This window comes from Rattus norvegicus, chromosome 16 (genome assembly GCF_036323735.1).
Source record: "Rattus norvegicus strain BN/NHsdMcwi chromosome 16, GRCr8, whole genome shotgun sequence".
In the NCBI taxonomy this organism is placed as follows: Eukaryota; Metazoa; Chordata; class Mammalia; order Rodentia; family Muridae; genus Rattus; species Rattus norvegicus.
Genome location: NC_086034.1, coordinates 8,362,218 through 8,381,888, shown reverse-complemented (window position 1 = coordinate 8,381,888; position 19,671 = coordinate 8,362,218). Strand labels below are relative to the sequence as shown.

Below are 19,671 nucleotides of genomic sequence, written 5' to 3'. Positions count from 1 at the left end.
CAATCCATTTGCAGAGGGAGAAACCAGACTGACTTCCTGCTACTGCTCATATTTTCACTAAAACCCCATTTTACTGGAACCAGCATTGAAAAAAAAAAAAACCTGCACATTTTATTCAAAACAAGACAATATCGGTATTGATGGAGCCGCGGCGATCACGAGGACAATCAATTGTGCCTCCTCCATTATGGGGTATTGAGCAGTTTTGGAGTGAACTTGTGGCAACATTAGATAGGGTCAGCATTTCCCCTTTGAAAACTTTCTTTTTTTTTTTTCCTTTTTGCATATTTAGATTGTAATTATATGTCTCTGGTTGGGGGAAGGGAGCAAAATTACACACAAGAATAAAGCCCCTAAAACAATAAGTAAATACTTACTGGTAACAAAAAAAAAAATGAAGGTTGGAGACATTTCTCTTTAATTCTTATTAATAATACATTCTGGTATTATTTTTGCGTCTTGCTTCGTATAGCCTGTCTCCCCAACTCTCATCCCAAATTAAAAGAGCACAGTTACCAAATGACAGCCCGGGGTTCTGAGAGAGAGAGAAAATGGTTGAGGTGAGGGTTGCATGATGTTCCCTCTCCGCTTTGAGTTCGGAGAAAGGAGGAGATGAGTCTCACATGGATGCAGGAAAAGACATCAGAAGAAAGGTGGAGGGTACCAAGTCAGGGAAGCGATGCATTTTCACACAGAGGAGGTACCAGCAAGGGCTCTGGAGGTGTTTGATACATAGTATCTTCAACATTGTTGCTTTTAGAGTCTGGCCCTGTTGGGCTAAGCGTGGGAGTCAGCAGGCTCAGACCACATGACAGAGATCACATTTAAACATGAAGCTTCTACAGTTCAGAAGTGGCTTGAATATGCCCCTCAAGGCATATGGTGGAAGTCTATTCCTCCTGGGGTGGTATTGAAGTGGAGGGACTTTTAAGTGGCCCAGAGGAAGGCCACTGGGGACACTGCCTTTGAAAGGAAGTAACCTGCTGAAACCCCAGCAGGTTGTCTTAAAAGAGAAAACCTGGCCCTTTTATTACCTTTGTCGCTCACCCTGTGATCTCTCACCGTTGCTTCTGTCCTTGCCATAGTGCCATCTGAAGGTGACAGTCAAGTAGGTATGTCATAATCGGAGCCAAGCAAACGCACATGTCATATCCTTGACTCTCCAGACATACGAGCTAAATAGGCCTCTATTTTTGTATATAGCACCAGTCATTTCACTTCCATAACAGAAACCAGACTAATCCCCACGATGAGATACGTCTTCAGCATCAGCTAACAGTGGTATTGATAAAGCAGTGGCATTTCTGAATGGCAAAATCCTGCTCAGCGGGGGAAGTCATTAAAACTATTGTAACACAGTTGTACGCCTCCCAGATTTTAAGTTACAAGCTAACTTAGACATGGAACATTAAAAAGCTCTTGGGATCTTCAGGGTAGTATAGCTGACCACACAAACCTAAGGACTTAGTCCCAATCCCCTGAACACGAGCGTCTGTAACCCCAGCGTTCCTCCTACTAGGAGAAGGGAAGCAGAAATGGACAACCCCTGGAAGCTTGTGAAACAAGGAAAACAAACAAAACCAAACTAGCAGTGAAGAGCTCCTTTCTTAAGATAGAAGGTGAAGACAAATAATGAACTTTTCCTCTGACCGACCTCCACATGCATACTGTGGTACACCAATGTGCTCATTCACAAAGGAGTGCTTCCCCCCCCACCCCCCCCACACACAAGATGGGGAGAAAAGGAAGGGAAAGGGAAATTACTGAGTGTCATTACGTTTGAGACAGGGGTTACAGGGGCTAGGTAGGTAAATCTTGAGTTAGGCTGTAGGAAACACTTTTTAACAAATCTAGTAACTAGTGGCAAATAATATAAATATACTTCTTTCATCATTGAACCCTATGTGCTGCAAAATTGCACAGTGGAGGACTGTGCAATAAACTTGACTATGTTTTGGCACTCGAATGACTGCAGCTGGCAAGGTGAGGTGGTGAGGCCATTTTGAACCTGACACACAGGGTCACCATCAGCTCTTTGCCCTGTGGCTCTGAGTAATTATTTTCTCTGAGCTCAGTTTCCTCATATGAGAGTAGAGATGGCTATGGCATCATGATTACACAGTGTGTCCATGTTGAATGCTGAGAACACACCCTAAATACCCAGGAGTTTCTGAGGCCACGGGTAAAATGTTGACCTTAAAGTAAACATCAGGCTGAGCCCCCCCTCTACCTGTAAGAATTCATGAAATGTACTGAGGCTATGGGAAGCATGGCCTCTCCCAGACACTGAGTCCTGTTATTATGTATCCCTTACTGAACACAGATGGTCTCACTGGCTTCTTATCCACACTCCCTTTAGTTTGTGAATCTCTTGAAAACAAACATGCAGGGCCTCTTACTATCTGTTTGAGGAGCAAGAGTAAGAAAGGAGCAGGGAGGTTCCAAGGAACCTGTGACTTAGTGAGACTAGATGTCAGTATTCACGAGAGAGACATCACAGTCGACCCCTGTATCCAAAATTCCCATGGATTGGAAACAGTAGAAAATGTGCATGTGTACTGAACCTGTGGACCTTGCTTCTTGCCATCATTCCCAGGAGACAAGAGCATTGATGGCATGGCATTCGCACTGTCCTAAGTAATCCAACAATGACTTAAAGGGTGCAGGAGGATGTTAGGGGCTATGTGGAAATATCATGGCATTTTATGTAAAGGACTGTGGGGAAATTTTTTATGTAAAGAGGAAAAAGGGATTGCAGTGGTGAAGTATGCGGTAAGTCCTTGCTGGTTTCTAGCTTCAGAGTCTAGAGGATGCTATCTATCCTCATAAGACATGTTCTGGGGTGTGTGTGTGTGTGTGTGTGTGTGTGTGTGTGTGTGTGTGTGTGTAATTATGGATGTGCATGTATGTAAATGTATATGCATGCCTGTGTACATTTAGGTATATATAATGTATATATGCATGTGTGTATGTGTATATATATATGTATATATGATACATATGTATGTATATGTACATGTATGTTCCTATATATGCATGCATAAGGGAATCTGTGGTCCTTGGGTAGTTACTGTCTAACAGAGGACACCCATCCAGAGCAGGGACATTGATAAGTACATTGCCCACAGGAGGAGCAAGTTTCCTGTAGCAATGTCTAACTGATATTCCTTTTACTTGAGACTTTATCTTGTCTGAATAGGGACAGTCCTTTTTTTGTGAAGGAAAATGCAAGCTCCTGGTCCCCATTCTGTGTCTCTGGAGGACCACGAATTCCAGGGTCTTATCTTTTCATGAAGCAAGGAGATGAGAATGCACTGCACTTGTTCAGATGTCTACTTTGCACACGTTGTCCTCTCTGTTTTCAATGCTTTGAAGGATACAAAGAAAATGAAGGGGCTTCAGCATAAAACTATGAGATAGGGTATGCCGTTTGTGTGTGTGTGTGTGTGTGTGTGTGTGTGTGTGTGTGTGTGTGTTGTGTCACAGTGTGCTTAGGACTAAGAGAAGTCCAGGGGAGATGCCAGGGTTGGGGATGGTGTGTGAAGGCAGATACCTCAGTGTGGAGTCCATGACTGTCAGCTGGCCTGTCAGCCTTCAGGATGGCTTGAAAGAGGGCAGTGACAGTTTCTGCCAGAGCCAATAGTGTTGTCCCTGTTGCTGCCTCTGTCTCTTGGTTTCTGTCTGGTCGCCATCTTTGTCTCTCTTTTTCTGTCTCTGTCTCTCCATCTCTGTTTCTCTGTCTCTGTCATGGTTTCTTTGTTTCTACATCTTTCTTTTTGTCTCTGCCTCTGTCTCTTTTTGTGTTATATTGTGTGTGTTATGTTGTATGTGTGTGTGGTGTGTGTGTGTTGTGTGTGACTCTTTTTGGCTCATTCATCTAGATAGATCCTACCTTTTGAACACAGAGCTACAAACTAAGACGTAGAAATTCAGTGAGTCAATTCAAATCGGGGAATGCACATAGCCTCTCTCTGAGACCAGTGGCTTCCTGATAGAAGGTCATAGATCTGTATGATTAGACTTTCCCACCCTTCATAGAAGCCGTGAGTCTTGATTTTGACATGAAATTCTTAGATTTTTTTCCACATTAGCAACCCATTCAGAAAGTTTCCCCAGTTTAAATAGCTCCAACATCACATTTCTGAGGATGACCCAGACTCCCACCTGCCGCTGTGCAGCCCGTAGTCTGAGTTGGTGGCTGCCCCCAGTAACTGGCCTTGCCTGGCCCGTCATTGCGGGTGAGGCTAGCACTGAGAACAGATGAGACAGGTGCTGTACAAGTGGCTGTGATGGGCACAGGTGGCCTCACAAAGCCACCCAGAGGACATTCTGCTCTCCCCGACTTACAGCTTGCTTTGGTTATCTCTCAGCTCTCCGAGGAGATCCAGTGTTCAATGGCCCATCACCTCTTGTCCCTGGTGAAGTCAGAGAAGAACCGCCAGGTCATGTGCGAGGCAGGGATGCTCCGGACACTCATGACCTTTTGCCACAGGACCCTCAGCACGGGTGGCAGCGCCCTGCACTCGGTTCTCATCAGGATCTTTGAAAAGCTTGGTTCTCAAGCCATCGAGCCAGATGTGCTAAGGTACGGTGGGCACTAAGCATTAAACTCCACAGAGTCCGTGGCAGGATCATAGGTGTACGGAGGAAAACTGAGTCTACAGGGCAGGCAACCCCATTCCTCTCTCCTCCATCCCAGCACCAGATGAGTATGTCCACAGAGCAGACACAGCCTCATTTGGGACGCTCTGCCGAATGGAAGTGTCAAGGATACAATGCTAGAGCTTAGCCCTGACCTAAGCCCTGGATCCAGAGGCCAGATTCCAAAGAGCTGGCTTTGTAGAAAACAGTGGTCAGGAAAGAATGGAGGGGGCTAGAGGCAAGAGTCCACTGAACCCTGCACACCAGAAGACTAGAAAGGACTCAGGAGAAGGGACAAGATTGTAGAGGAGGGACGGACACCATGCGAGAGAGGTTGTGTCTCTTAAAACCCTCACTGCCCTAAGCAAGATGGAGAGGGTGGGGCATGCTCACATTCACCTGGCTGCTATGTATGAGGAATCAGAGGACAGCCCCTGTAGCCGGCAGGCTGGCACCCAGGCTCTGGAGCAACCCCTCTTAGCCACCAAGCTTATAGTGTAGCAGGAACGCTATCTTGAAGTTCCCAGTTTCATTAACTCTGAGTTGGGTAACAAGGCGGGGACATAGTTTCTACATGGTTTCTGGAAAGTGTATTTTAAAGCTGGAGCCATGAGCACTGAGTCTAGGGACGTGGTCTGGAAAAGTTTGCCTGCCACATCTCTTTACTTTCCTCTCTTGATGTTATGGTGTTTTAGACAGTTCCTAGACCTTGGAGTTCGCCCACCTCCGTCAACTGCCAGGAAAAGCCTCCATTTATCTCCTGGGCATGAAGACGGTCCTGGACGCTCAGGTGAGAAGAAAGAACAGGATAGGCTGCGGGGCAGAATAGCTAACGTTTTCTTTTCATTCCTGATGAGTGATCGTTCATAAGACAGAAAAGCGAGCAGACTTCAAAGGTTTTTTGTTTTTTTTCTGCTGCTGCTCAGTTGTGCAGACGAAGTAAACACAGGGGTGGGTGCCCTGGAGAAAGGCAGGTCTGGTGAGCATCTGCCTGGCCCTTTATAGCCAAGACCACAAAACAATGGTCCTGTTTCCTTTACAACCTAGGGATACCAGCTGCTGTGCTGGGCAGAGCTGGGCAGCAAATTGTATTTTACGCAGAAGGAGCAGAGCCTCATTCTTCTTGTAAAGTTCACGGCTTAGGAGCAAAGTGAGTTGCTGAGAGATAAAGCATTGGATAAGGCCCAGAGTCAAGAAGCCGGGACATTCCAGGGAAGAAGTTCACAAAAAGGGACAGTGTAGACACCCTGAATGTAAGCCCAAACAAAGCACCAAGTTAAGCAAAGGCCATCCGAAAGGCGAAGGTGGAGAGCTGGGCTTGGAGCTGTCAGCTGGAAACAGGCAGATACAGAAGACAGAGCTACTCAAGTCACTGCAGAGCTCGCAAGGAGTGCTGGTTGGGTTAGCAATCCCAATAGCAGCTTCAGGCACTGTGTCGGAAAGAGGAGCATGCTGGGATTAAAATAAGTCACTCAGACCTGGCCATTGTCACTACTCCGTGGCATCTAAACCAGCAGAGTCTAGGCTGGGGGGCTCTATTTGTGCCTGGTGGCTTTTGCAGGATGCTCCACCAGGCTGTGGCAGATATATGAGCTATTGCAAGAACAGGAGAGAACTGCATCAGGAGGCAAGGACACAGCTTTTTCTTGTGCTCTGCCTCAGGGTCACTGGCAGATACATCTGTGAAATCTACACATGCCAGCCCATGTCCTAGAGGGTCTCAGGACCTCAGGTCCTCACCAACCTCCGAGGATTCGGCCACAGCCCTCCAGACAACACTGAGCCTCATCTCCATGACCTCCCCGCGCAATCTGCAGTCCCAGAGGGCAGCCCTGACTCCGTCGTTTGTGGAATTTGACATGTCTGCAGAAGGCTATGGGTATGGAGGTCTCTCAAATATTTGGAAAATGATTTACTAATGTTCTAGTACCTCCGATGATCTATAACATTGGCTACGAAATTGCAGCCTCCACTGGTCCTCGTTGCTCAAGCAGAGATGTGTCTGAGTAGTAGATAGCTCTCTAGCCAATGGAGAAGGCAGAGTGTCTAGCCATGGAGAACCAGCGCCTCCTTCTTCCCTACTGTGTCTGCTCTAGAATGTCCTCCATCTTGTCTGGTCTCCAGTGAGGATTCGTCCTCTCTGGGTATCACACCAGCACTGTTTTCTGTTCTTGGAACCTCATGGCTTAAGATGACATATCACCTCTGAAGTGGATGGAGCAGGGAGGTGTTAGAGCCCGGGGGTTGACAGAAGGGGATGTCATGCAGCCCAGTGACCTACAGCACTTTACTATTTCCAGCTGTCTGTTTATTCCGACCTTGTCTACAGTCATGGGGACCAGCACAGAGCACTCCATCTCTGGAGGGACTGGATCAGGTAAGCATTTCTGCAGATGAGGATGCTTCAGCCCACCACATTTGTTATAGTCTCTTCAAGCAGGTATCCTAGTCATCTTAGCAGGGGCTCCCAGCCAGGGCCTCGGGTGGCACTGGCAGCTATGAGGATGCTGTATCTGAGTCTGGGCTGTTGTACGGGAGTCTGGGATGGGCTGGATTGGAGCATCAGATGCGGTTGGCTTTCTCTAGAGAGGAGTTTGAAGGAGGAGGATGGCGCATGGTTTTTGGACATGGAGCCTGGGCAGGCTTTTCAAAGCATCTCGCTAAGCTCATGACCCATTAGGCAGGACAGTGTAAGTTCCCAGAAGTACCTGAGCCCAGCCTTTCCCTATTATTGATGCCAGGTCTCAGGTTTCAGTGAGAACATGGTTGGCCTACCAGTTCAGGACAAACTTCCTTCCTGTGGGTAGTACCAAGTATGCTAACATGGCTGCCGATACTGGGCTGGTGGGAACAGTGGCCAACTGTTCAGAACTGCCAAGCCTGCTCTGATGTGAGAGGGCCTGGGGTTTCTTTGGACTTTGATATTTCTTTACCTTAGATTTTCAGTTGCGTTAGTGCCCTCCTCACTTCCATGGAGCCCAAAGCCCAACTTTCAATCAGTTGCAAAAGCTCAGCCGTTGAGAAGCCTCAGGGACAGCAACCTGTTCCCTTGGAAAGGAGGCTGCAGGGACTAGAGAGGCTTGAAGCAACAGGGTTCAAGGTCTGCAGGAACACCACAAACTTCCTGTGAGCCTTCTTCTCCTGTCTAAATCGTGAGAAGCATCCTGTGCTTGGTGGAGTGAGTGCGGAGTGTGGAGTAAGGCCAGATGCAGTGCTGGTGGGCAGCCCAGCAAGGTGAAGTCAGAGTTGCCTGGGGTCTCCCTTCCTTGGCAGAACAGAGTGTGAAGCTATCCCTGTGTTCTACCCCCCAGGAGCTCCCAGGCCATTCCCTCCACCTGGAGGTCTCACCTTCTCCTGTTGGTTTCTGATCAGCCGGCAGGCCAATGTCATGGAGGGCCACCCACTGCGCTTTCTAACCCTGGTGCGTCACCTGGCCAGGACAGAGCAGCCCTTTGTCTGCTTCTCCGTCAGCCTCTGCATGGATGACCTCTCCTTGGTCGTGTCCACAGAAGAGAAAGAGTTCCAACCCCTGGGTAAGGCCTTGGGATCCAAAGCTTGTGTGGACCATACCTGGGGAATGGGGCTGAGCCAGATGTTGACATGGATGTAACTGGAAGCCTGGAGACCTCCTGGAGCTCTACATCTTTTGAAATTGCTCCCTTGGCTTCCACATCTGGTAAAATGTGTAAGAAATATGTGCAGTGTGCCACTGTGATCTGGGCCCTGCATGACTCTGAAACGCATGCTCATTGACTTTCTAGAATACTAGTTCTGCCCTGACAGGAGAAACACTGGTGGGACTTAGGGTTCTGGAGCACAAGCTACATCATCAGAGCAAGGTTCATGAAGAATATACTCAACTTAGTCAGAGCTGAAGTGGCCCTAGACCCATGGATTACCCAAATTCACAGGGCTCCACGGGTATTCTATGTGGCAGGTTGCTAACTCTGGGTACCCAGGAGCCTGGTGTTGGCTCTGCCTTAAGACTTCAGCATAGTCTCAAGTACACTTGCCTCATGGATAAGCCCAGATACCTCAGCCATTGCTCCTAGGCTAAAAGTCACTGCCTCACAGCCAAATGTATGGAAGGTCCCGAGAATGGCCCACATCCTTGGCACACAGCCAGATTGCTTGAGTCCTCCCTCTCAGGTCACCTGACACAGGCCGTCTCTCTGGCACTCAGTGGCTAGGGCTTGGATGAAGTCTGCTGGAGCTGACCTTGAGCGGTTAGAGTAAGCTCTGCCTAGGGTAATAAGTGGGAGCAATGGCGGTGCCTTATCTCGCAGGGCAGTGGACTTGTTAAATGAGGTACGGCTTGTGCTTAACTCAGTGTCTGGTATGAAGTGTGAGCTCGGCAAGTGATGGGGGCAGCTAATGCTGTAGGCACTTTTTTTTTAAGTGAAAGAGAGTGCATGTCTGGTCTACAGCTCCACAGGATGTAAGGCCCACAGGCGCTGACCAGAAATCTCTGTCTCTGGTGCTCTTGGATCCCTGTTGCACTAGGCATCATGTGACATCCAGTGTTTGTTCTCTTCTGCAGATATCATGGAGCCTGAGGATGAGGCAGAGCCCTCAGCAGGCCGTCAGCTCCAGGTCAGGTGTAGCCAGCTGCTGGCTTGCGGTCAGTGGTATCACCTGGCTGTGGTGGTCAGCAAAGAAATGAAAAGGAACTGCACTGTCACCATGTACCTGGATGGACAAGCCATCGGTTCAGCCAAGGTCAATGTTAGAGCTGAGATGTTGCCTTGATATGGTCTGCTAATTGCTCACTTGCCCATGTCTTGTGTGTGTGTGTGTGCGCGTGTGTGTGCATGCGTGCATGTGTATAAATGCTTGTGTATGTATATATGTGTGCATCATTATGACTTTTTAGATGGAATTTTATTTTAGTGAGAAGTGGGGTTCATGATACTCCTTCGATCAGTTCTGGGGTTAAGTGCCTCTCCCTCCCTCTGTCCTCTTTAACAGATGTTATATATTCAAGCCTTACCGGGGTCTTTTTTTTCAATGGATCCATCATCATTCGTGGACGTTTATGGCTATATTGGAACCCCCAGAGTTTGGAAACAAAAATCATCCTTAACCTGGCGTCTCGGGCCCGCCTACCTCTTTGAGGAAGACATATCGCCGGATACTCTAGAACTTATTATCAAACTCGGCCCGAGGTACTGTGGTAACTTTCAGGCTGTGCACCTTCAAGGTACGGGATGCTTTGATTTACAGCGATTCTGCTGGTATCAGTTTTTAAGTGGGCACCCAGTTATTTATAGCATAGTTATGAAGAATAAACTCAGCCCAGGTCAATCATGAGGGAAGGCCTCTGTAATTGGAGCATTATATATTTACAACCCAAGAGAAACTGTCATAGAAGAGGAAATGACAATATCCTTTAGATTTCGACTCCACAGCACCTAATGGAGGAGGGTCGGTGAGCATCAGCAAAGAAGGGGGGGGGATTGAGATAAATAAGTCACATTCCTTTTAATGAAGACGCTTTTTAACTAAAGTATACTGTTGTCTTCAATTATTAAACAGGCAGACAGCGGCCCCATTTTCTTTATTGATTGTTGGCTGTTCAAGCAAGGAGCTTGCTCTCTGAGCTCTGCCAGGTCCAGGGGGGTCACTTCCCATCTGGAAAGAAAGACAAATGCATCTGTGTTTGAAGGCCTTCTGTGTGGCCAAGGGCGATTGAGTGCTTCTGAGTGCTTAGTTTCCACGACCAGGGCTTGTGTGAGCTTCATTTCCTGAGGTAAATGGCGTTGCCCAGAGCAGCTAGGCCAGGCCTGGAGTTCCTTGCATTGACTCTGTATTCGCCGGTGTTTGTTTAGTAGAGCTTTGCTGCCAGTCCCCTGGGGACCAGAGTGCTAATGCTAACTGGGATGTTCACAGGAGCAGTGCAGCTCACAGTAACTATGTAGCTCTTAGGTCTGTCAGCCCCATCCCCTTCTTCCTTAGGAAAAAGTTACATAGCAGCTTGGAAGAGAACGGACATATTTGATAGAGGTTTCTACTCTGGTAGGTTCACACCTGAGACACCTTTCTTTTCTAGGAGAGTCAATCTTGGGAGATTGCCCTAAGTGTATTTGTTGTTGTTTTGGCTTGTTTTTTCTTTTTAGAATCTCCCTGTACGGGCCAGGCTGGTCTCAAACTCCCAGAGGTCCGTTTGCCTTTGCCTCCCAAGTGCTGGATTGAAAGGTGTGCCCCACCACACCTGGTCCCGCCTTCATTTTTATATAAAGTGTCAGAGAAGCACAGATGGGGTAAAACGTATCACACACAAATATGCAAAATGTAGCAAAACACAGTCATTCTCTCAGCGATCACGTTGCTGTGTGGCAGTGGGTATTTAATGGTTGGCGGGTCAATTTCTTTCGCCATAAAGAGAGGTTAGAACTGACTGAAAACTGCTGTTGTAGGAGATGTCCCAGATGGTGAAGCCACACCCCTCATCTCGGAGGAAAGGGTTTCCTTTGGTCTTTATGTACCCAGCTCTTCTATCACCAGCATAATAAACATCAGAAACACCTACAATGAGGTGGACAGCCGCCTGATCGCCAAGGAGGTACAGCTTCTTCCATTGCCACTCTTCCCCAGGGCGAACATCATTGTGGGCCTGCCTTCAGCTTCCAGGGCTCCAGTAACTACCCTATGCTTGCTCATGTGTGGATGGATAGGTACCGTCACACCGCACGTCTCCCTTCCTTTGCTAAGACACAGCCTGCTCCCCCACCAGGACAAAAGCTTTCCTTTCAAAATTGCTTCGAGAGGAGTATGTGGGCTCTTCCTGGTGAAGAGCCCAGAATACTTTCAATATCATTTTGATTTTGTAAACTCTACCGCTGGCCTTTGCTTTGGACTCTATCGCTCTACCAGCTCTGAAAAGTGGCTTGGTGGCTGTAACTTTCTTTTTTTTTTTAAGTGAACTTACAGAGTAACAAGCAAATGCCTGTGCAAAGAAAGAGGCCAGGTGATTCACTGTTTCCTAATCCCTGCATAAATATCTATTTTGAGTTCAGTGCAGAACTCTTCAGTCTCATGAACAGAGGCCCAGGGGTCAGGATTGAGGCCCTGACATATGTGTACCAGCATTGTGCCTTCTTACATATCCTGATAAAGACAGAATCCCTTTCCTCCTGGGTCTCTGGAGAAGGAGGAGAAGTTGGACCTCACAGAGCCTGGGCAGAGAAGGTCTTGGTACCAGTATTTCCTGGTTACTGTGATTGGGTTCCTCCTACCCTACCGCCTCCTCTCGGAGAGCAAGAGGAAGTGCAGATTATGTATTTACAGCTCTCCCCATTGCAATTGTTCCACAGTGAGGGAGTGGAACGTTAACTTCTGCCCCCAATATTGGCTCATCCACTAATTGTCCCATGTAGAACACCGGGCTTGGGCCTCGGGGTGTCTATCCTCTAGGGGCCTCTGAACAGCACCCTTCTTATCCAGGGGATTTGTAGCACTAATTGCTGTCATTTCCTCTAGATGAACATTTCCTCCCGTGACAATGCCACGCCCGTGTTCTTGCTGAGGAACTGTGCTGGGCACCTTTTCGGGTCTTTGCGGACCCTTGGTGCTGTTGCTGTAGGCCAGTTAGGTAAGTCAAGTGCTAGAGTCCACTTTGCTTTGGGGAGGAGGGCTTGTGCATCTTAGATCTTTCTCAGTGGGACACAAGATGGATTGTACTGAGGAGGTCTTGTGAGAAGGGCCGGAGAGTGACCAAAGAGAATAACTCAGCTTGCTACTTCTGGCTGATGTGCCCAACTACTGACCACACTGGTACCCCTGCACCACAGGTGCCTACCACTGAAGCACAGTGTGGCTTGTGAGCAGGACCCATGGTTGCATTTGTCTGAGTGAAAATAACAGACCAGTTGCCAAGACTTTTGGAGCGCCAGTCTCTCTTCCCAGCCTACCCCGGTGCATGAGCCCTCTTTGGCTGCACATGGGCATAGATGCAGACAGCTTCTGGGTTTGCTGCATTGTGGCACTGATGACATGTCCTCTTTGGTCCCCTCAGGGGTGAGGGTGTTCCATTCCAGCCCTGCTGCCAGCAGCCTGGACTACATTGGAGGGCCTGCCATCCTCCTAGGCCTCATCTCCCTGGCAACAGATGACCACACCATGTATGCAGCTATGAAAGTCCTGCACTCGGTCCTGACCAGCAATGCCATGTGTGATTACCTGATGCAGCACATCGATGGGTACCAGGTAATCCTCCCCCCTCAACTTCCCAAAGAGGTGTCATCCCCAGGATGAGCTTCTCTTGCCTCAGTAGGTCAGAAATGACTTCTGGAAAAGAGCGTCCCAGCAAGCTTTGCATCCCCCATGACCTTGGTCATCCCAAATGGAGACTGTGCAGTGATCCTAGAGTAGATGTTGCCTGTGTCACCTTATGGCAGGATAGAATGACACAGCCTGACTTGAGGCTGTGAGATCTGGGTGGGGACCTGTGGTGGCTTCCTGACAGTGCTGCAGCACTGAGGAGAGGCCATGGCGATGAATATAGAGACCCAGTTAGAGATGAGGAAAGCATAGAGACATGAGGTGGTAGGTCCTGTGAGAGGTACCATCTCGTAAGCCCAGTAAGACAGGCATAGAAAGCAGAGGGACACGGAAACTGGATGTATTTTCTGAGAACACCCATGAAGGATGGCAGTTCCAGAGAGTAAGGGGTGTGGTCTGAGAGGAGGGGTGTGGCCTGAGAGAAGGGGTGTGGTCGGAGAGAAGGGGTGTGGTCTGAGAGGAGGGGTGTGGTCTGAGGGGAGGGGTGTGGTCTGTGAGGAGGGGTGTGGTCTGAGAGAACGGGGGTGGGGGGCACTATAGAAACTAGCAGTACTAGTAGAAAGAGGGCTGGAGACACAACTAGGAATCCCACTGTGCATGTCACCTTTCCAGATCTTAGCCTTTCTCCTGCGGAAGAAGACGCCCTTTCTAAACCACCGCATTTTCCAGTTGATCCTCTCGGTGGCCGGCACAGCGGAGCTGGGTTTCCGGCCGTCTGCTGTCACTAACATGTGTATCTTCCGGCATGTGCTCTGCAATTTTGAGGTAAACCAGAGACGGGAACCTAGGCCTTCGGGAAGATGTGCGTAAAACACAATTAAGAGTGTCTGGTGTTTCACCTTCTTTATTAGCCTTATTAAGAGCAGGTGAGAAGACCACAGTATCTTTGAAGCACAGAGACCTGGGTTTACAGTTTAGCCCTGCTATCTCTGATACATATAGCCTTGGGATGTGTCTTGATCACTCTGATCCTCCTTTTTCTCTTGAGATAGTCTTGATTTATAGCCCAGGCTGGCTTTGAATTTATCTTCCAAGAAGATCCTGCCTCAGCCCATTATTTCTTCTTTTAAAGCTATCATAGGGGTTAAAGATTAACCACACACACACACACACACACACACACACACACACACACACGTCTATATGTGACACACACACACCACACACACATGTATGTCTATATGTGATACACATACACACACACACACACACACACACACACACACACACACACACACAGTATTTGAAAGGATTTTGAAGCTGTGAAGCACCATCTATGTGAATCCCAATCCCTTTGGATGGTGTTTGCTGTTCCCAGTGTTCTTTTAAAGAATGACCTAAGATGGGGACACTTAGGACAAATGAAAAGATCAACAGACCTACGGACAGACCAACTCATTCCAAACGTAGCAGCATTTACCAGATGCCAACAGCACCCAGGTATTGGCCATATCCTTGAGATTCAGTGATGTCCAAGGTCCAGGCCATCACTCCATCCAGAATGACCAAAAGGACAGTTTGTCATCCCCTCTCAGTGCTGCAGAGTGGCAGACATAGGGACCAGGAGTTCTGGGCTATGATTACAGAGTTTGAATGGAAAAGGCCTTGTCAAATAGAGGGCATATCACAAATGCTCCAGCATGTGAACAGTCCTGGGATGTTTGAGATTCCCCTTAGAGATGCTCTCTTTGCCTGCTAAGTGTCAGGTACTATTTAGTCTCAGACTCAGTGGACACCACTACGCCCATGGCTTGGTCTTAACCCACATCTGTTCTGTCTTCCAGCTCTGGACAAACACTGCAGACAACTTGGAGCTCACTCTCTTTTCCCATCTCCTGGAGATCCTTCAGTCACCAAGGTTGGCTGGGTTTCGGTAGCCCCGGGCTTAGAACTAATGTCTTCCAACAAAGGAAAGGGGTTAAAGGGTCAGGAGAACCCGAGTATTATCTTCTAGTTCCTAGAATGCTGGTCACCACTTGCAGGCCAGTGAGGTGGCTCTTTCTCTCTTGACAAACTTGGACCTCAGCAGGATAGGTGTTGGGGAATCAGAGGCCTATAGCCTCAAGGACTAGTCCAGAACTAGATGAATTGGGGCTCAGGGGGTGGCAACAATGGCCTGTAGAAGAAATGGCTCCTCTAGGCTCTAACTTGCTTTCCATACATTGTTTCTCTAATTGACCTCTCCAAGTGACTTGAACCAGTCAAAGTTGCCAATGGCAGAAATTACAGCCCAATATTTTAAGGAAGGAAGAATGCATAGAGGAGGAAGGATGAAAGAAGGGGGGCTGGAGGAAGGTAAAGAACTTCCTTAGTATGTGTAAGTGAAGGGCACGGACCCTCAAGGACGCTGGGGTACTACCCAAGTACCCCCTCTGTCCCCTTCAGCCTGTGCTGCTTCACTTAGACAGGCATTCTTCTGTGACAACCAGGTGGCTATGAGGCACCTCCTTGGATCTTTGTCTCAGCTGGGCACCTGCCATGGGCTTTACACCACAGTCTTAGGATGGGGTTGAGTTCTGCTGGGCTACTGTGGTCCTATGGCCAGGTCAAGGGCATGGCTTTGCCTCGCTAGAGGCTGAAGAGTTCACACCAAACATATAAAGGCTGTGAAAGGAGAAGGAAAGCAGCAGATCCATGGGCTATCCCCTCGCTTGCTCTCCTAGTAATTGCTAATGCTTCCCTTGTTTTGGATGTATTTGTAAGGAGATTTTCATCTCCTATTAACATTAGGAGATGAAAACTATTCACTATCCACCTATGTGGCCCCAGCTTTTGGGTGAAAGGTCATGAGTCTTTTCCTGTCACATAGTTCTGTGATCTGTGACCCTCTTGGGTCTGTCCCATTAGCATACGGGGTGTGGAACTTTGCAGAACTGAAGATGCTAATGTCAACAAGAAAGTTTCAAAGGAGTTATCCCAGCCATACCCACCTACCCTCCTTCTGACAGGCTCCACTTTCCGTACCTGTTGTCTAAAGCAACAGACATTACCCTTGTGGCTCTTCTCTTCGGAGGAGTTGAGCTTACTGGAAGTAAGACTGTGATTATCCTGGGGAGGGGGTGTGGGTTCTTGAATTCACTCTTTTTCTCTCCTCAGCCTCTCTCCTGAGCGCTCATCCACTTTGTGGTTTGGGGTGAGCAGGAAGATCGCACAGGCAGACGGGCGCAGTGGGTCTGAGTCACTTTGGCTGCTTGTTTGGGAGTACTCTTGGGTCACACGTGTGTCTGCTGTCTTTTGTTCTGGGTTTTCTGAGGCTAGCATTAGTTCTCCCTGAGGCTCAGAATTAAAGTCAGTAATTGGGTTTGTCTCTAAAGTTGGTTTCCGGGGATTGGAAGGGACACGCTGCGCATGCTCCAGCTACTCTGACACTTGGCAGACACATACCTGATGGGGGTCTGATGGCATCTTGACAAGTTGCCAGGAGACCACTGGTGTCAGGGGGCCGTGAAACAAGCCTAGCTTGGAAAGCCTTTTTAGCAGAAACACAGCAGATTTGGTTCATTCCGGTAAAAGCTTTTACTGTCTCTCTCCTGGGCTCGCCAGAGAAGGACCCAGGAATGCGGAAAGAGCCCACCAGGCACAGTTGGTGCCTAAGCTCATATTTCTCTTCAACGAGCCGAGTCTGGCTCTGTCCAAGGTCTCCACCATCATTGCCATCCTGGGCTGTCAGCTGAAGGGCCACTTCAACATCCAAGACTTACTCAGGTACTCAACAGGCTCCCCAGGGGGGCGGTACAGGTAGAGGAGCCGACAACTATTTTGCAAGGGAGTATGTCCCCCAACCCTTGGTACTTAACATAATTTAGAACTTTGTAGAACTTTTTTGGTCAGGGATGAGTGTCAGGACAAGAGTGAATTTACTTGATTCAGGTAGAAGATGGTAGATATTGCAGCCTTTGGTTCTTGGACACATGTTCCATGTTTAAGAACTCAAGAACATCCCCTCTCATAGCCACGCTAGCAGCAATAGCCCTTTGCCTCCGCCCTGAAGATTTCCCTCAGGGTGGTCAGCCGGTCCCTTTCTTCTTCACTCCTATCTGAAATATTGATCTGGAAGAACCAGAGTTAATTTCTTTGCTAAATCTTGATAGATTTGAAAGTCTCTAGAAGCCTCATGCTGATCACCGCCAAATCCCATTTCCCTCAGATTTTCGCTAGAAGCCCCACTTGAGTGGATCACTTAGAAAACACTTAGCGCAAGCCCAGCAGGCACAATGGAGACCACTGCTTAAGCACACCCTTCTCATCTTGCTGTATGCAGGGTTGGGCTGTTTGTCATATACACCCTCAAGCCGTCATCGGTGAACGAGAGGCAGATCTGCCTGGATGGAGTCCAGGACCCCTCTGCACCTGGTGAGAACCCCCTTTTTCAGACATCAGATTGGAGAGTCGGGATGACTTTCAAGGCATCTAAAAACACATATTGGGGACCTCTTTGCACGGAAATGAGCTGTGGGAAAGAAAGGAGACACCCACAGCTGTGATGGCCTAACAGTGGCTGAGGAAGCTATATTTACCAGTTCACATTACACAATACATGGAACCATATATTCCTGCTTCAAAACCTGCAATGGCTTCTAAGGCTCCCAGGATAGGCAGCCTCTACATGCTAGTCCTGACCTTTCCTAGTCGAACCCTTAACTGTTGCCAGTATCAATAGCCTCAAGCTAACACTCTGAAGTGTTACAGATTGCTCAGCTTCTGTGCGTGACAGGAACACGTTATCTCTCCAGGAATGGCACCCTGCCCACCGAATTCTCTGCCTTCTCTAATAGACTAGTCATTTCCAGTCCCACTAGGCCTTATTTCTGAATTCCAAGGGCTTCTCACAATGTAGAGTTTGTGATGTGTCTTTGAGCTCCCCTGTCTCAGTCTCCCTTACTAGGAGGGCATGGGGTAGTAACTACAACCACTTTTGGGTCTGTGTTGCCCAAGATGGGGCCATTTGAATGTAAAATTTAACTAATTGGAGGCTGGAGAGAGATGGCTCAGTTGGTAAAGTGCGTTGCCACATAAGCAAGGACCTAAGCTTGGATCCCCAACACCAATATGGAAAGCCAGACACACTAGCTCGTGTCCGTGACCCTAGAGCTGCAGATGCAGGGACCACTTATCTGTAGGGTTCTCTGGTCAACTAGTGTAGCAAAATAGTGACCTCCGGATTTAGTGAGAGACTCTGTCTCAATACGTAATGTGGAGAGCAACAGACATTCTGACATGGACCTCTGTCTTCTACCACATGTAAACATAAGTGCATGAACGCATGAACACATTTGAGGTTGTCCGTTCATATACACTACACACACAATAATACAACGAAGTTTAAAGAGTTATGAATTTTAATTTTGGATCTTCACATTGGTCATATCTAAATCTGGCCACCACATGAGGCTAGTGTCTCCTGCATGGGACAGAGCAGAAGTAAAACAGTCTCGCCATCACAAAACTGTCTCTGGGACAGCAATGCTTAACACCCCCTCCTCTCAGGCAGAGCCTCAGAAATGGAAATTGATATTCCTTCGTCTCAGAGGACAGAACTGAAAGGTCAGTGAGATTAGAACCTTAATGGGTGATTGGGGCCAGAATCAAATAGAGAAAAATGGAACTCTTTCTCCAAGCTTCCGCCGTGAGGTGTGTGTTCTTTGAATTGGTCACAAAACAACAGACAGAGAATGAGTGGATGGGCAGGGGGTCAAAGGTCACAGTTGGCCAGACCTCCTTCTCACATGGATTTCATGGTCAAACTTGTACCCCCACCTCCTTATTTTTTGAGCCAGGGTCTTGCTATGCAGCCCTGATTGGTCTGGAACTCCCTATGTAGACCAGGCTAGCCATGAAGTCACAGAAATCGACTGCTTATGCCTCCCGAGTGCTGAGATCAAAGGTGGGCATCACCATGCCTGTCATCGGTCTCCAATGTAAATCTCTGTGAAACGTTGCTAGTGTGTCCTTTAGCGCTTTCCTGATGCCTCAAGAGTCAAGCTGCTGCTTGTTGAAAGATAGTTTTGACCTTATCATTTTAAAGTTTGTTTTCCCCAAAAAGTAAACACTGAAGCTACCCCAAGTAAAGGAAAACTCAGCAGTATCCCGAAGCTCTTTTAAAAGTGTTGCACAGAAGTCTAGAATTCAGTGCCAGGATCTGTGGCCCAATTCCCAAATAAACTAAGTATTTGATGAATACGATTGCATTCTGTAGCAAATATTATGTCTCTTTACATCCGCTTTCTCTCAAATCTCAATTTCGTTCTTTCTTTTTTTCTGTAGCTGGAAGCCAAACATCTGGAAAGGCAATCTGGCTTAGAAACCAGTTGCTGGAGATGCTGTTTGGTGTAATAACTGCCCCCCAACTTCATCTGTCCTCTGAGTGAGTAGATCCAGGAAGGGAGAGTTGGCTTGGAGTTGCCTTACACAGGGCGGGGCATTAAAACCTTTTCTTAATGAAAAGTTTAGCATCCTTGAGTCTGTTTGCTGCAGTGTGTTCTGTAGTGGCCAGGACGGAAATAATATTCTCTCCACTCCATAAGCTGGACCTTGCCCTGAGGTAAATTCTGATGCAAATGGCCAATGGGCACAGAGAACTACAAACAGATTCGAGATCATTTGAAATTCTTTTTGTCACCATCGTATCCTGTAATGGCTTTTGTTCTGGCAGCAGTGACAACTGCTTTCTTTGATGTCTTACTCCTGGCAGACAACAGAACGGAGAAATGGTTAGCCTACATTACATCGATCATAGAAAAGGCTTGCCAA

The 19,671-nt window shown here is 47.9% G+C and overlaps 1 protein-coding gene across 6 annotated transcripts in view; it reads left to right on the top strand.

Moving 5' to 3' along the window:
• Wdfy4 (WDFY family member 4) overlaps positions 1–19,671 on the top strand; it is a 228,631-nt gene that overhangs the window by 74,889 nt on the left and 134,071 nt on the right. For all 6 annotated transcript variants that reach the window (XM_039095074.1, XM_039095077.1, XM_039095075.1 and 3 more), the window contains exons 14-28: positions 4,371–4,585; positions 5,337–5,431; positions 6,304–6,520; positions 6,942–7,018; positions 7,953–8,174; positions 9,182–9,360; positions 9,610–9,841; positions 11,058–11,203; positions 12,121–12,232; positions 12,656–12,846; positions 13,534–13,686; positions 14,706–14,779; positions 16,465–16,626; positions 17,183–17,274; positions 19,186–19,285. In XM_039095074.1, coding sequence (XP_038951002.1) covers positions 4,371–4,585; positions 5,337–5,431; positions 6,304–6,520; positions 6,942–7,018; positions 7,953–8,174; positions 9,182–9,360; positions 9,610–9,841; positions 11,058–11,203; positions 12,121–12,232; positions 12,656–12,846; positions 13,534–13,686; positions 14,706–14,779; positions 16,465–16,626; positions 17,183–17,274; positions 19,186–19,285 — 2,267 coding nt within the window. The remainder of the gene's footprint in view (positions 1–4,370; positions 4,586–5,336; positions 5,432–6,303; positions 6,521–6,941; positions 7,019–7,952; positions 8,175–9,181; positions 9,361–9,609; positions 9,842–11,057; positions 11,204–12,120; positions 12,233–12,655; positions 12,847–13,533; positions 13,687–14,705; positions 14,780–16,464; positions 16,627–17,182; positions 17,275–19,185; positions 19,286–19,671) is intronic.